This window comes from Diorhabda carinulata, chromosome 10 (assembly GCF_026250575.1).
Source record: "Diorhabda carinulata isolate Delta chromosome 10, icDioCari1.1, whole genome shotgun sequence".
Classification (NCBI taxonomy): domain Eukaryota; kingdom Metazoa; phylum Arthropoda; class Insecta; order Coleoptera; family Chrysomelidae; genus Diorhabda; species Diorhabda carinulata.
Genome location: NC_079469.1, coordinates 1,952,605 through 1,968,703, shown reverse-complemented (window position 1 = coordinate 1,968,703; position 16,099 = coordinate 1,952,605). Strand labels below are relative to the sequence as shown.

Below are 16,099 nucleotides of genomic sequence, written 5' to 3'. Positions count from 1 at the left end.
AAATAATATTTTGATACATATAATGATTAATTTGTGTTGATTTAACTCTGACAAATTGACGTGTATCGTGACTTGATAATAAGAAAAAAGAAATAGTAAAAAACTAAGTGACAACTCGTTTTAAAAAGTATTTGTTTCATATTTGTCCTAAAATTGAAAGAAAAAAAATTCTAATCGCTACACTGAGAAAAATGAATATTTCAATTAAAAGGTCTAATGTATATAGAAATCGAAATATTTGATTTTAAAATTTATCTCACTCAGCTGTTTATCGCATATCTCATAAAAAAATGTTCATAGAGAACTAAAATTCTTATAAAACTAGCTAGATATCGACGAAAAATACTCAAATATGTGTATTATCAAAATCAAACTGTCACTTTAACAGTATAGGCTGCAACGTATCCCCAAAGCTAGTTTTCTCGTCACCTAAGAAAATAAAACTAAATAAAAGCTGGAAATCATCGGAAAAATCAATTATACTTGACCAGAAGGACAAACTAGTTTGTCTACTATTATCTCCACTACCAGAATCTAATTAACCGGAACCAGACGATCCATTGAGGCATATACGGTATGTTTCAAAACAGTTTCTGCTTAGTAGAGGTTGTATAGCACACTACGAAACTATAGAAGCTTCCTATGGGCGTTGGTCTTAATGTCGAGGGTAATGGAGAGATAGCACGAGAAAAAAGTCTTCGTGCGTGCCGAATCTCTAGAAACAGCGTTCGAGACCCGATCCCTTCGCGGTCTCGAAACACAATGAATTTTTCAACGATTCCAAACGCCTCGCCTGGGTCAGACGGCTGTTTCGGATTTTCGTCTGCTTTTTAAAAATACTTAATACAGGCATACATTTTCCCGAACAACTTGGTTCAGTTAAACAATAATCCGTCGACATCTGACTGACCTAGAAGATTCCACGTAATCTTCTTAATGTTCAAATAGCATACAATTGAATAATTACACTTTAATTTACCTGATTTTGAGAAAAACCGAAACCTTCTACCCGCTTTTTGTTCGAACGCCGATATCTCAGGGAAATTGCGCCTTTTCTAGAGACTTGACTGGTTAAAACCATCTCACATCATGAAGAGTGAGATCTATAGAAAAATCGAACATTTCCATTGATCGTCACAGCAAGAAGACAAGATGGATCCTGAGCTTTACGTACAAGAATCTAGCAGTACAGTTAGGGGGAAATTAACGCCGATATAGCCAGAAGAAAAAAAAGGGAATTGTGGTATTGGAATAAGAGGAAACTTTGCAATTTTTGTATTGACGAATCAATGCTTCATTGAACTCGTTGGATATTTCGTTTCGCAATCAACTGATCCGATCTACCAGAATAATTCAACGATGATGTTAACGGCGACCGTGCATAGTTGTCATATCTAATTTTCTTTCAGGGTGCAAGAAATTTTCAAACTGTCCCTAACCTCTCCGGAATTAAGACTGAAAGTGATAAAAACGTCTGGATTGGAGGGTTTACGGAAACCGCCCCCGCCCGTTTACCCCGCTTATCCCGACGATAAAGAGAACGTTTCGATGGTGGAATGCGAACAAAAACGTATGTCTTCGAATTAGTTTTGAATTTTTTTTTGTTATTATTCAGATTGTTGTTTCGAACACGAAGTATTTTTTAAATTAAGGCCACCTTACAGAAAGTACGAACACTAAAGTGGCCACCGTGTCTCCTACGAAGAAAGTGCCGGCCATTTCGAAAAATCTCAAAGGGCTTTTGACTGCTAATACAAGGAAAATCGGGAAAAAAATCGAGATCGAATTGACGAAAGGGGCGCACGGATTGGGGTTCAGTATTACGACGAGAGATAACCCAGCCGGAGGAAAGTGTCCTATTTACATCAAAAATATCAACGCTGTGGTAAGTTTTTTTTTTTTCGGAAGAAAAAAAAAACTTCGTATTATCCAGATTTAGGTAACAGTGACTGAATTTTCACTAAATATTTTCTTTTTTTTTCAAAAATCGACTGAATTTATTTAAAAAAAAAATCATTTCAGTTAAAATTCACTTTAAATTCGTGATCATACCTCGTATTATCCAAATTTAGATAACATTGACTCAATTATCACTAAATATTTTCATTTTTTTCAAAAATCAACTGAATTTATTTAAAAAAAAATTCATTTCAGTTAAAATTCACTTTAAATTCGTGATCATACCTCGTATTATCCAAATTTAGATAACATTGACTCAATTATCACTAAATATTTCAATTTTTTTTAAAAATCGGCTGAATTTATTTAAAAAAAAATCATATTTCACTTAAAATTCACTTTAAATTCGTTATCATACCTCGCATTACCCAGATTTAGGTACCAGTTACTGAATTTTTGCTAGTTATTTCCATTTCCACAATGTGATTAGTAAATGACTGACGCGTCGTGACGTCATATCAATATGACCTATTATTTCCATATGTTTTTGCATTTGGAAATATTTTTTGTACAAACCGACAACACCGCCATTGCACATGTGAATTGTCTAATCTATCATATTTTTTAAAATTAAAAATCGGCAAGAAGAGGAATTATCACGTTTTAACCTCATATAAATTGGTATTTACCGAAACTTTTTAATACTTTTCGTACAAGCCGACAACAGTGCAATTCCATCTGATAGATTGCACAATCGCGACATGACACAAATTTTTTCAGTTGTACGATGCATAAAAAAATGTTAATAGAATAAAATGTTGGCATTCAAATGATTGATAATCGATTTATTTTCAATCATCAGTTATAAATCGAGTAAAAATATATTTTCAGAAGTCGTTTAATGTATATCGACTTTATAACAAGCATGCGCAGAAGAAGCTCGATTAAATGATACTATTTCGTTATTTTTTTTACCAATAGATATGATTTTAGAAAAAAATTGAATTATTAACGAACCATATATCAAATCAACAAATTAAACTAGGAATTAAATGTTTCTTTTTACATCAGAATAAATATCTTTTTTATCAATAACCTAAAAAAAAAACTCCAGTTATTCAATAGATTATTCCAAGTCACGCGTTTTTGACGTTTCGGCCATTTTGTGCTTGGGGAAAATAATATTATTTTACCATATTTTCATTGTTGTTCAAGACTCCGAGTAGTAAAGTTGATTTAAACCGAAACTGATATTTACGGAAACCTTTTACTATTTTTCGTGCAAACTGACAACGTTGCCATTAAAACTCGTGCAAATTGATATTAACCGAAACTTTTTACGAATTAATTTTTTTCTCATATTTATCAGGGTCCTGCTATAGAGGACGGTCGTCTCAAAATAGGTGATAGACTACTAGAAGTAAACCACAAAGAAATGACCGGAAAAACTCAAAGCGAAGCAGTGGCCCTAATTAAAAGCCTACCGTTAGGGAGTAAAGTTAAAATAGTAGTATCCAGACAAGAAGACGTCGTCGTAGACAACGTTCTACCAAGGATAATTGTAAGTATTAAAACTAATACAGTGTTGCCAAGCATAGATGTTATTTGTAGCAGAAATTTAAATTGAAAGCTTGTGTGTTATTGCGTCTTTGTGCTTTAGCGTATTTATTCTTTTTATACAGGACGTGGATTTAAAAGAAGTTCGAGAAGAAGATGCGATCGAAGATATACCGCCGAGCATACCGCCGTTACCACAAAGTCACATACAAGCTTTACAAAACCGGACTACTCCCGAAAAAGGATCGGTAGCAAAAATAATTTCTCAATTCCAGGATAATGTAAATATATTTTTTTTATTATTTCATTCAATTCGTAATTTAGGTAGAAATTTGTAGTAGTGGCAACACTGCGCGGAAGGGAATAATTGGCGCCAATATAGTTATCGCTTTACCGTCATTATAGTTAACGTTATATTTTGGTGATGGGTTCGTTTTATGGTTTCGTGTGGGTATTTAACGAAATTTCTTTCAGCCTTCGGATCAAATCGACGAAACTATGGTTTTCCCTTGGAAACATCGCGAGATTCTAACGTTCAATATACCAGTTCACGATTCGGAAAAAGCCGGTTTGGGGATAAGCGTCAAAGGAAAAACCAGCGGTACCAAAGATCTGGGGATATTCATCAAGGGTGTTATGTTCGGCGGGGCGGCTTCTAGGGATAACAGATTACGTACCAATGATCAATTGCTTAACGTTAACGGGATTTCGTTGTTGCAACAGACGAATAGCGACGCGATGGAAACTTTGAAGAACGCCATACCGCATACGGAAGGACCCGTACCCGGACATATCACGTTGACGATAGCGAGGAAAGTGGAATCGCCGATTACCGGCTCGAGGAAAAATTCCGTGGATAATATTTTGAAGTAAAAATTATTATTATTATTTGGTGATTTTGTTTGTGACGGAAAAATTTTTAGTACTTCCGGTGGGGATTCGCAGGAGAAAAGCGATAATTCGGTGAATAATTCCGGTGATTCTGCTGATACGGTTATTTTTAATCCGCATGGTGGAATGGGGAATATTTCTGAGGGTAAATCACAAATCAATACCAACGGACACGTTAGTCCGTTAAGTCCCATGCATACTTGGAATCCGGTGTTGGAAAGATTGACGGGAAATGGAAAATTCCAACAACAACAATTGAGAAACGAAAGTTATTACAAGGTAATTTATTAAAAAATAAATTTTTTTACATTTTATTTGTATTGCATTCTTTTTTATTTCTTTTTTTTTATAAAATTTTATATTTTTGTTATAAATTCAACGATGTTGTCACGTTTATGTAAATTTCAGAAATAATTAGATTTTTTTTTATATCAATATTTATATTGAAATTGAACTTTTTTGTTACTAAATTGTTTTGATTTTTGGTTTTTTCTAATTGAAAATTTACGTTTCGACTAATTTTTGATTTTCTAAAACTAATTATCAATCAGAAAAAACCTGAAACCAAAATAAATTGACGAAAAAAAACGTTTAATTTTGATATAAATATTGAATTAAGGAAAATCTAATTATTTGTGAAATTTATATAAACGTGACAACATCGTTAAATTTATGACAAGATTATAAAATGAATAGATATTTATGATGAATAATTTCATTACATTATGAATCTTAAAATAATTATATATACTGATTTTTTTTCGTTTTTTGTGAATTAATTTTTGAATAACGCTGATAATATATAATTAAAATGATAGATCAAATAAAAAGTTCGTCTAAAATTACTTTATTATAAATTTAAACGTGGCAACACGGCATATGTTTAAATTCATGATATATGATAATATTTAAACATATGCTATGTTGCCACGTTTAAATTTATAATAAAAAAATTTAGTCGAACTTTTTTTTTGATATCTATTATTTTAATTAAAAAATATTATTTGTTTTTGAAAAATGAATTCACAAAAAACAAAAACAAATATCTTGAGATTCGTTATGGAATGAAATTATTTATCATAAATTTCTATTCATTTCTTAATCTTGTTATAAATTTAACGATGTTGTCACGTTTATCTAAATTTAAAAAACAATTAAATTTTTTTTACATCAATATTTATAATCAAATTAAACGTTGTTGTTACTAAAATGTTTTGATTTTTGGTTTTTTCTAACTGAAAATTTACTTTTCGACTTATTTTGGATTCTGAAAAACTAATTTTCAATCAGAAGAAACCTGAAACCAAAATTATTTTGCAAAAAAAACGTTCAATTTCAATATAAATATTGATTCAAGAAGAATCTGATTATTAATTATCAAGAAACAAATTATTATATCCTGACCTGACCCAAAATCTCAAAATATTTGTATATACTGTTTTTTTTGTTTTTTGTGATTAATTTTTGAAAAACACTGATAATATATAATCAAAATAATAAAATAAAATAAAAATAAAAGTTCGACTAAAATTACTTTATTATAAATTTAAACGTGGCAACACGGCATATGTTTAAATCCATGATGGCAGTTATAACATCTAAACATATGCTGTGTTGCCACTTTTAAATTTATAATAAAGTAATTTTAGTGGAACTTCTATTTTTATTATATTTTATTATTTTGATTACATATTATAAGTGTTTTTCAAAAATTTATCACAAAAAACAAAAATAATGAATAAATACAAATATTTGGAGATTCGTAATGTAATGAAATTATTTATCATGAATTTCTTAATCTTGTTATAAATTTAACGATGTTGTCACGTTTACCTTTATTTCATTAATAATTAGATACTAAAATTAACGTTTTTGTTGCTAAATTGTTTTGATTTCAGGGTTTCCGATTGAAAATTAGTCAAAATCAACGTTTCGACTTATTTTGAATTTTGAAAAACTAATTTTCAATCATAAGAAACCAGAAACCTAAATAATTTGACGAAAAAATGTTTAATTTTAATATGAATATTGATTTAAAAAAAATCTAATTATCAATGAAATTTAGATAAACGTGACAACATTAATCTCATTATTATTTCAATTAACAAGAAACAAATTTTTATATCCTGACCTAACCTAAACTAAAATCGACACGATTTACCAAAAAAACGTTAATTTGAAAAAAATCTAATTATATATGAAATATTTGGCAACATAGCATATTTTTAGTTATTATAACCGGCACTATAGACGTAAACATATGTTATGTTGCCAAGTTTAAAAATATTTCATATGTAACTAGATTTTTTTCAAATTAACGTTTTTTTTGTGGTAAATCGTCTCGAATTTTTCTTCTTTTCTGATTGAAAATTATTTATTAAAAATTCGGAATAAATCAAAACGTAATTTTTTTTATCTTGTGCCCTAATTTTCAATCAGAAAAGATGAAAAAATCGAGACGATTCACCAAAAAAAAACGTTAATTTGAATATCAATTTTAATTTGGAAAAAAATCTTGTTATTCGCGAAATAAAGCTAAACGTGACAACACCTTTAAATTTATAACAAGATTATGAAATATATAGAGATAAATCGGTTAATTTATTATTTTTAAATCTTTTATTGGTAAACAAAAATCTTGTTATTTTGGTATTCAAACGTATAGGCTTCATTTTTGTCTTAAATATACTGAAACATTTTTTAAAAAATATTAATTTTTCTACAATCTTGATCGAAATAATACTTTAGTCACACTTTTGAGTGCGTAAAAAAATATTATTTAAACAGTAGCGCGTAAAAAATGTATTATTAAGGTCTCCATAGTGTATAGTGGCTATAATAAGGCGATGGTCCCAGGTTCAAGCCGCAAAGATACAATTTTTTATTTTTCTATTCATTCAGTAATAATTATTTTTATGCGACATTTATACATGTCGAAAAAAAATTTCATAATTATACAATTTCGTCCGTTTGTTCAAATTTGGATTAAAATATTAATAATCGTATATTTTATAAAGGAAAATTACCATTAAACTTTCGTATTTCGATAAAATTGTCGTTAATAGAAAAAATATTATATTTAATTCGTGCGTAAAGGCGCTATAGAGCTAAAAGGAGATTACGTAGTCGTAATATTTCAAGTTTCGTATAAATTTCAGGCTACTCACGATACTTGGTCTAGTAGCATGCTTGGAAATAACTCATTCGGCAACATGTCCAGCGCTACGGTGAACGTGGCAACTGCGGAACCGATTCTCATCGAAGACGAATACGGTTCCAGGGTATTGCCGCATCCGCAAAAGTAATTAAATCGTTAAAATCGCAAGAAAAATCGTATTTCTCTAAATGTCTATTCGTAATTTCAGGATAAACGTTCACGTGACGAACAAAATTCCGGAAAATCGCGTCGACGAAGACACTAAAACGAATTTATCGGGAAGTAACGGTGATAGAAGTACGGATACGTCTTCGCAAACCACCGTACAGTGTACGGACGCCACGTACGCCAGTCAATTATCTTTAGAAAATCCCCAAGGATTTTCTAGAGACGCTTTCGGTAGGCAGAGTATGTCCGAAAAGAGACACGCCACTTTGGACGCTAAAAATACCGATACCTATCAAAAATCGAAGAAATTGAGGGAGGAAAGAAAAAAGGAGAAACGTAAGTTAATATTCTATATTGTATTTCAATTAATACCCCCGTATCTAGTGAATTTTAAATGAAATTAGGTTTCCTATCTATAAAATCTAGCACGATGCGTTTGTAAACTGTCCAATTAAATGTCAGTTTCGAACTTCTAATAAACTTTCAATTATCATCCTGTAATCTTCAAATTTCTATCAAACTGTCAATTGTCGATGTCATCTGTCAATTATCAAACTATTATCGATTTCAAATTTCTACTAAACTGTCAATTTCGAATAGAAACTGTCTATTATCAAACTTATCGATTTCAAATTTCTAATAAATTGTTAATTGTCAAATTATTGTTAATTTCGACTGTCTAATGAACTGTGTATTATCAAACGACCGTTAATATTAAATTTCTAATAAACTGTCAATTCCAATTGTCCAATAAATTGTCAATTGTTAAACTACTGTCAATGTTAACTGTCTAATGAACTATCAATTATCAAACTATTATCAATTTCAAATGTCTAATAAACTGTCAATTTCAACCGTCTAATGAACTGTCTTATTATCAAACGACCGTTAATATCAAATTACTGTCAATTATAAAACGTCTGTCAACATTTCAACTGTCTGAATTGTCGAACTATTGTCAATTTCAAATGTCTAATGAACTGACAGTTGTCAAACGACAATCAATAAATTTCTGATAAATTTTCAATTGTCCAATAAACTGTCAATTATTGTCAAACTACTGTCAATTTCAAATTTCACAGTCTAATAAATGGTCAATTATCAAACTATTATCGATTTCAATCAATCAATTTCATCTGTCAATTGTTAATTTTCGGTAAACAAAACTGAATTCAATATTTCAATTTATTAGTGAATAAACACTCATTTAAATCACTAAATATACAATGAGTTTACATCGGCGCCAATCCTCATTAAAACCATATTTTATATATATATATATATATATATATATATATATATATATATATATATATATATATATATATATATATATATATATATATATATATATATATATATATATATAAATTAATGTTTGTATTTGTTGCTTCGTTACCTTATCTACGAGGTGTATAAGAAAAGTAATGAAATTGTTCGATTAACAACGTTATTCCAATCCAATAAAAGTGGTATATTAACACACCTTTAAATATGTTCCATTAATATTGGTTCTAATTTAACTGTTGTAATATTTTAAATGGTTCCCAGAGGTCTCAACTACTATAGTTTAAAGTTATTGTAACGTTTTTCTTATTTATTTATACGATTTCAATTCGTGGGGCCAATTCATAAACACTATACACTACACTAACTTATAATAATTTCACTAGTCACTATCACTTAACTAATTTATATAAATTCTTCGATTACTTCGCTAATTCGGAGTTTTTACTACGACTATTTATTATAAGGTAGACTGCGCTACGTAAACACCTTATATATCCAAAAAATAATTCTAAAGATAACCAAGAAAATGAAGAAAAAAAATAAATAAATATAAATTTGTCAAAAGAATCAATGTAAATGCACAGAATTTCTTGAAAATGCGCAGTATTGGTTGGAAAATGCACAGAATTTGTTAAAAATGCGCAGAATTTTGATGAAAATGCGCAGAATTAATTGAAGAATGCACAGAATTTCTTGAAGAGCAGAATTTGTTGAAAAATGCACAGAATTTCTTGAAAAATGCGTAGAATTTGTTGTAGAGTGCGCGAAATTTATGGAAGAATGCGCAGATTTTTTTGAAAATGCGCAAAATTTGTTGAAAATGCTCAGAATTTTGTTGAAAAATGCTGAGAATTTTGATGAAAATGCGCAGAATTAATTGAAGAATGCACAGAATTTCTTGAAGAGTGCGCATATTTTGTTAAAGAATGCGCAGTGTTGGTTGAAAAAAAAAATGTTCAAAAATTAACTGCTTGCTATAAAAAGTTATATAAAAACAAAATCAAACGAATTCCGGGTATTTCATCAAAAGCGGCGCATTCGCCGAATCATAGAATTCTATTATATCCAAACTGGGCGGATATGAGTTTGTAACGATATATTTCAATTTTGGGACAAGCAAAAAGTCGCTACGACTTGAATCTGGTTTCTTGTTCATTAGAAATCCTCTTAACGTGATGGTTTAATTCTTACATTTTGATGATCTGGATAGTGTTCTAAATAGTTGTTGTCAAATCATTACTTTTCTTGTACGCCTTTTTATGTTTTATTAACCGAATGCTATATTTGTGCTAATTATGTGTGTTTTCTCATCTAATCCCGCAGCCGGTTTAGTTCGAGTAGGTTCGGTGGAGTCTGTCATTAGTGTAAACAGGTCTTCAGAACATCCCGAATGTAAGCAATTATCATTTATCATCACAAATACCAATTAATTCGAATTAATTCGATAGATAATTAGATTTTTTTTTTTCGTAACAGATGCCGATAAATTGGGTCAATTAGGACCGAGTCTCGGTATGAAAAAATCGTCTAGTTTGGAATCGTTACAAACCATGGTACAAGAGGTAATAAATAATATAAATTTATCAAATTATTTATTTATTTATTCGTTTATTTATTTAGATACAAATGCAAGAAGAAGGCGATCCCGCTTACAGTTACAGAGGCCCAAACGGGGCTCTAAAAGTTATCCGAGGTAGGGGATGCGAAGAAAGTTTCAGAGCAGCCGTAGTCGATCCTAATCATCGTAGCGAAATAGGTGCCAAAAAACATTGGTTATTGGACGGCCCTATGGAAAACGAACGCGAAATAGACGGTTTCACAAATAGCAGAGGAGCCCCCAGACAATCGTCCTTGAACGCGACCATCGACACCAAAAATAAATCAGCCAAGAAGAAACAGGGAATATTTAAAGGAATAGGATCGATGTTTAGGTATAATTAACGAAAATTCATAACGAATCGCATTTTATTTTTCGACTTACAGATTTGGCAAGCACCGAAAACTCGATTTCCAACCGGCGGAACCGGTCCAACATTACCACACCGCCGATTTCGATACGGCGGTGGCGGTTACACCCCAACAGGAACCCGATAACAAAAGTCAGAGTAGTCAAAGCGAAAGATCGCAAGAAATGACGCAAAAACCGTCGAATACTCCCAATCCCCCCACATCCCATCAATCTCAAGGATCGTACCATCTTTCGCAGGGTTCTCAAAATACCATGTATCAAAATTCCCATAACAATTCGCAAAGTTCGCATCATTCCACGCACCATAACGTTCAACAACCACCACAGAATCGTTCGTCGCCTACTGCCAATCATGTACAACAACCCTTAGGACAAGGGCAAAATTTAAGGGAGCAATTGTATCAGCGACACGGTTATTTACATAGGCACGCTGAACAAGTACAGGTTAGTCGGTTTGCGATAAAAAAAAATTAGGTTAGGTTTACTTGGCTTAAGTCAGGTTTACTTTAGCCCCGATTTAGTTAAGTCTACTTGGCTTTGATTAGGTCGACTGCAACTTCGATTAGGTTGGGTTTACTAGGCTTGAGTCAGTTTTACTTTAGCTTCGATTTAATTAGTTCTTGTTTATTTAGCTTAGGTCAGGTTTACTTAAATTTCGATTAGGTTAAGTTTACATGGCTCAGATTAGGTTTACATAAATTTTGATTACGTTTGGTTTCTTTAACTTTGGTCAAGTTTGCTTTAACTTCGATTGAATTGAATTTAGTTGATTCAAATCAGGTTTACTTCAGCTTTGATTGAGTTAGTTCTTGTTTGTATAGCTTAGTCAGGTTTATTTTAGCTTCAATTGAGTTAGGTCTTGATTACTTGGCTTAAGTCAGGTTTACTTTAGCTCCTATTAAGTTAGGTTTACTTAAGCTTCTATTAAGTTAGGTTTAGTTTAGCTTCTATTAAATTACGTTTACTTAAATTTCGGTTACGTTGGGTTTACTTGGCTTAGATTAGGTTTACTTCCTGAATGCATTGGGTTTACTTGGCTCAAGTCAGGTTTGCTTTAACTTCGATTGAGTTAAGTCTTGTTTATTTAGCTTAGGTCAGGTTTACTTTAGCTTCTATTGAATTAGGTTTACTTTAACTTCGATAAGGTTGGGTTCAGTTGGCTTGGGTCAGTTTTATTTTAGCTTCGATTGAGTTAGTTCTTGTTTATTTATCTCAAGTCAGGTTTACTTTAGCTTTGATTGAATTAGGTCTTATTTACTTGCCTTAAGGCAGGTTTACTTAAATTTCGATTACGTTGGGTTTATTTGACTTCAGCTTCTATTGTGTTAGGTTTACTTCGGGTTGGGTTGGGTTTACTTGACGTATGTTAGGTTAGATTAGGTCTACTTGACTTAGATAAGGTTTACTTAAATTTCGAATAGGTTAAATTGACTTTAACCACGATTTAGTTAGGTTTACTTAAATTTAGTTTATCTTAATTTGCCCATAACTAAAAAAAAAGGGAATTTTCTATGAAATACGACGTTTCCATAATAAAAAGGAAATGCTATTCGTTTCAGTCAAAAATATCAAATAAAGTAATCCGATTATCGGTAAAAATCTTTCATATATGATTCGATAAATGGATCCCGCAATTTAGAAAACGCCAAATAAACGCGAATAATTTTAATCGAAATTTTTGAAGTGTACGGTATTTCCAAATTGTTTTAACCTCACTTTTTATTATGATCGATAGGTGATACCCGAAAATACCGTAGCCCCTTCGATAAAATACAGACAAAATTCATCGGAACACCGTCACCGTCACGAAAGGGATTTACACAAACAGAGAACGACACACAGACACACTTATTACCAAACTGAAGATAGAGACGTTTACGATCAGAGACATCAACAGAGATTAGAACAACCGATAAATTCGTACGTCGAATACGGACGACCGGGAAGTAGATCTGGAATTACGGATTCGGTTCCTTTTACGCATTACGTTAATTATAACGAACTACAGAATCATATCAGGTGAGAAAAACGTTCCAATACGTCAAATGTTTCGAATGATTTTAATTAGGGTGAATGTGTATATCTATATACGAAAAGTACAGGGGAAAAACCGAGGGTACTCATTTTACCTAATGTCTTCAATTTTCTATTTAAATCGAGATAAAAGAAGATTAAAGTATAAATACTCAATAATTTACTCTTTAACAAACCCTCAGATTATTTTTAAAACGAATCCGTTGGTAAATCTTCGAGTTTATGGAAGAGGACCAAGTCAAAAGCCTTTTACAATATCTGTATACCAACATCTAGTAGATTTCTACGTTTGGACTCGATTTATCAATATTGAATCATTTGATAGAGGTTGAAGACACGATGGATCATACCGGTATGGCAACCATCGAACAACCCTATGGGTTCGTTTGACCTTTGGAGCTATTTTCTTCATTCATATACTATAATTTCGTAATTATTTGATTGTTTTGCTTCACTTTTATAGCATTATATTCTTGAAAATATAGATTTTGATGTCAAGAAGCTTGATTCATGTTGGGGACGAAATAAAAACTTTACGGTATCCAAGATGTCAAAAACGTGGGTTAAATGGAATAGAAGTCGAAATTTTGACCTTCCGAAGATTGTAATGGAATCGAGCGCTATTTTGTGAAAATTCTTCCATTTTCAAAACTATGACGAAATCTCCTGCAGGTATTTAAGTAACCAAATGTCGAATTGGTACTGGATCAGTTAGTCAACTGAAAATTATGATGGATTATAATAGTATCGAATAGTTATTTCTTAAAGGTCTTGGTGAACCTCAAGAGATCCAGAGCAAAGACTCGACAGAATTTTATCGTTATGTCAGTTTTTTCATAAGTGGTGCGGGTGATTTCCCAAGGATCTATGGAAGTTTTCAAAAAATTTCAAACATCAGATCATTGATTCCAAAAATTATCCAAGTGAACCCCCATAGACTTAGAACAAAGATTCTATGGGACTCTAAAAAAAATTTTATCGTTATGTCAGTGGTCTGAAGTGGTCCAGTTGAATTCCCAAGGATCTAGGGGCAGAAATTCGACAGTTTTAAGCAACTTTCATCCATAAGATCATTGATTCCAAAAGTGATCCAGGTGAACCACCAAAAAATTCAAAAGTGAAAACTCTACAGGGGTTGTCCAGGTGAACTCCCAGAGGTCTAGGGAAAGATTCGACTGGGATTTATGCAAATTTCCATCGTTATAACTGAAATTTCTAAAGCAGCTCAAGTTAATTCCGGGGGAGATTCGGAGAAGAGACTCTACAGGGGTCTTAGCTAACTTTTCATTGCTAGATCTTCATTTTTACCCATTCAAATATGTTAAAAAACGGTAACCCCGAGGTTTGTAATGTTTCAAATCGCTCAATGATAAAAATTTCTGATCTAGAGGGTGTTAACAACAAACTAACAAAAATTTTCGTCATTTGGAACCCCTAGCTCATGATGGGTCACTAGGTATACCTAAAATCTAATTTAAAGAACGACAATATTTGGAAAAATCTCAGTAATACTATTTTTTGCATTAAAATTTATATTTTTTCATATAGAATTTCCTGGAAACTCGTTTTTTCCCTAATACTTTTCGCGTGCACATTTTGTATTGTAACTAACCCAAATGATTTGCCGAACGACGTGGAAATATCACGTTATTGGCAATAAAACATTGTGTACGTCCCCCATAAATGTAACACACTTGTTTTGTCCTGTTAGCCGCAATAAAGACCCCCTATCTGATAGTCAGATAGTACAGATGCGTCTTCAGGTGCAACAGCAAAGATTAAAGGTGGAGGAGGAAAGGTATGCACCCCAAAATGTTACTGTTTTATTTATTTCCCTTCTTGTTTTAACTCACGCTAAAGCTTCTTACCCCACAGCATAAATACTTTACGTAAAATAACCACTAAGCGATTTTTTTTTTGAAAAATATAGATATTTAAGCCCCAGAAATTTTAAAACGACAAAGGTAACTGAATTTTTAACACCTAAAAGTATATTTTTATGCCAAAAATATGATTAGCAAATTTGCAATTCAATAAAATGTAATTTTATTCAAATGTTATATTCAGTCAAAGAAAAAACGAAATCACCCATCTCATATTTTTTTTAAACACTGTATAGTTGAAATTTAAAAAATATATATTTTTATGGAAAAAACTACCAGCATTCTAAATATTTTTTCCTATTTGAATTCATGCTCAAAACAGGATTCGTTTTTTTAAATATTTCCTGTTTTCTTAGTGTTACTTTTAAATTTTTCAAATCACTGTTCAATTCCACCAAAAATCGAATGTTTTTGACTAGATTCTGTTAAATCAAAGTGTAGATTTCGAAATTTAATGCCCCTTGCAACTTATTTCATTTGAAAATTCCTGTTTTCTCAGTATTAATACTGTATCAACTATTATTGTTCAATTCCACCAAAAACTTTATGTTTTTTACGAAATTCTATTGATCCACGTGGAGATTTTTTTAAATAAAATGCTCCTTGTAGCATGCTTCATCCGAGCTCATACTCTGGATTCAATTTTTTAAACATTTCCTGTTTTCTCAGAGTTACTTTTAAAACAACTATCACTGTTGGATTTCAACAAAAATTTTGTGTTATTTACTAGATTCTGTCAATCCATGTGGCAATTTTTTGAAATAAAATGCTATTTGTAAGTACACTTTTTGAAAAACTATAGAAAAATATATTTCAAGAAATTGATTTGAAATTTTTCAAAAAAAAATTTTCCAATTTGTATGAATCAATTACATGTTAACAATCTACTAAATCGAATCTATGAATAAAATTTAATTTTTGAGACACACTGTAAGAAGATATAGTTAATTCAATGATTGATATATGATAAATGAGATATTTGATTGAAAATTAACAACATACCTAAAAAAATTATGTAGCAACTTATCAATTTAAAGAGGATAAACTTCGATTGAAATATTCTTTAAAAAATGCTTTAAACATGATATTTGTTCGCAAATATCTTTAATCACAAAATATTAACGCATTGCACATACTGATTATACTAATTAAGTTAAAAAACACTTCATCATATTTGTATACTAACCTGTATTAGTTTTGATGATTTTTATTTACGCTATTCCTACTTATATTATATCGTAAAACACATGA

The 16,099-nt window shown here is 31.1% G+C and overlaps 1 protein-coding gene across 8 annotated transcripts in view; it reads left to right on the top strand.

The window, feature by feature from the left end:
- LOC130898960 (partitioning defective 3 homolog) overlaps positions 1 to 16,099 on the top strand; it is a 66,053-nt gene that overhangs the window by 48,326 nt on the left and 1,628 nt on the right. For 4 of the 8 annotated variants that reach the window (XM_057808594.1, XM_057808592.1, XM_057808591.1 and 1 more), the window contains 14 exons: positions 1,410 to 1,570; positions 1,653 to 1,885; positions 3,269 to 3,460; positions 3,582 to 3,737; positions 3,931 to 4,325; positions 4,380 to 4,626; positions 7,506 to 7,648; positions 7,713 to 8,008; positions 10,286 to 10,354; positions 10,439 to 10,524; positions 10,583 to 10,893; positions 10,946 to 11,375; positions 12,667 to 12,950; positions 14,677 to 14,763. In XM_057808594.1, the coding sequence (XP_057664577.1) occupies positions 1,410 to 1,570; positions 1,653 to 1,885; positions 3,269 to 3,460; positions 3,582 to 3,737; positions 3,931 to 4,325; positions 4,380 to 4,626; positions 7,506 to 7,648; positions 7,713 to 8,008; positions 10,286 to 10,354; positions 10,439 to 10,524; positions 10,583 to 10,893; positions 10,946 to 11,375; positions 12,667 to 12,950; positions 14,677 to 14,763 (3,090 nt within the window). The remainder of the gene's footprint in view (positions 1 to 1,409; positions 1,571 to 1,652; positions 1,886 to 3,268; positions 3,461 to 3,581; positions 3,738 to 3,930; positions 4,326 to 4,379; positions 4,627 to 7,505; positions 7,649 to 7,712; positions 8,009 to 10,285; positions 10,355 to 10,438; positions 10,525 to 10,582; positions 10,894 to 10,945; positions 11,376 to 12,666; positions 12,951 to 14,676; positions 14,764 to 16,099) is intronic. The other 4 variants (XM_057808595.1, XM_057808593.1, XM_057808596.1 and 1 more) reach the window with 3 other exon arrangements.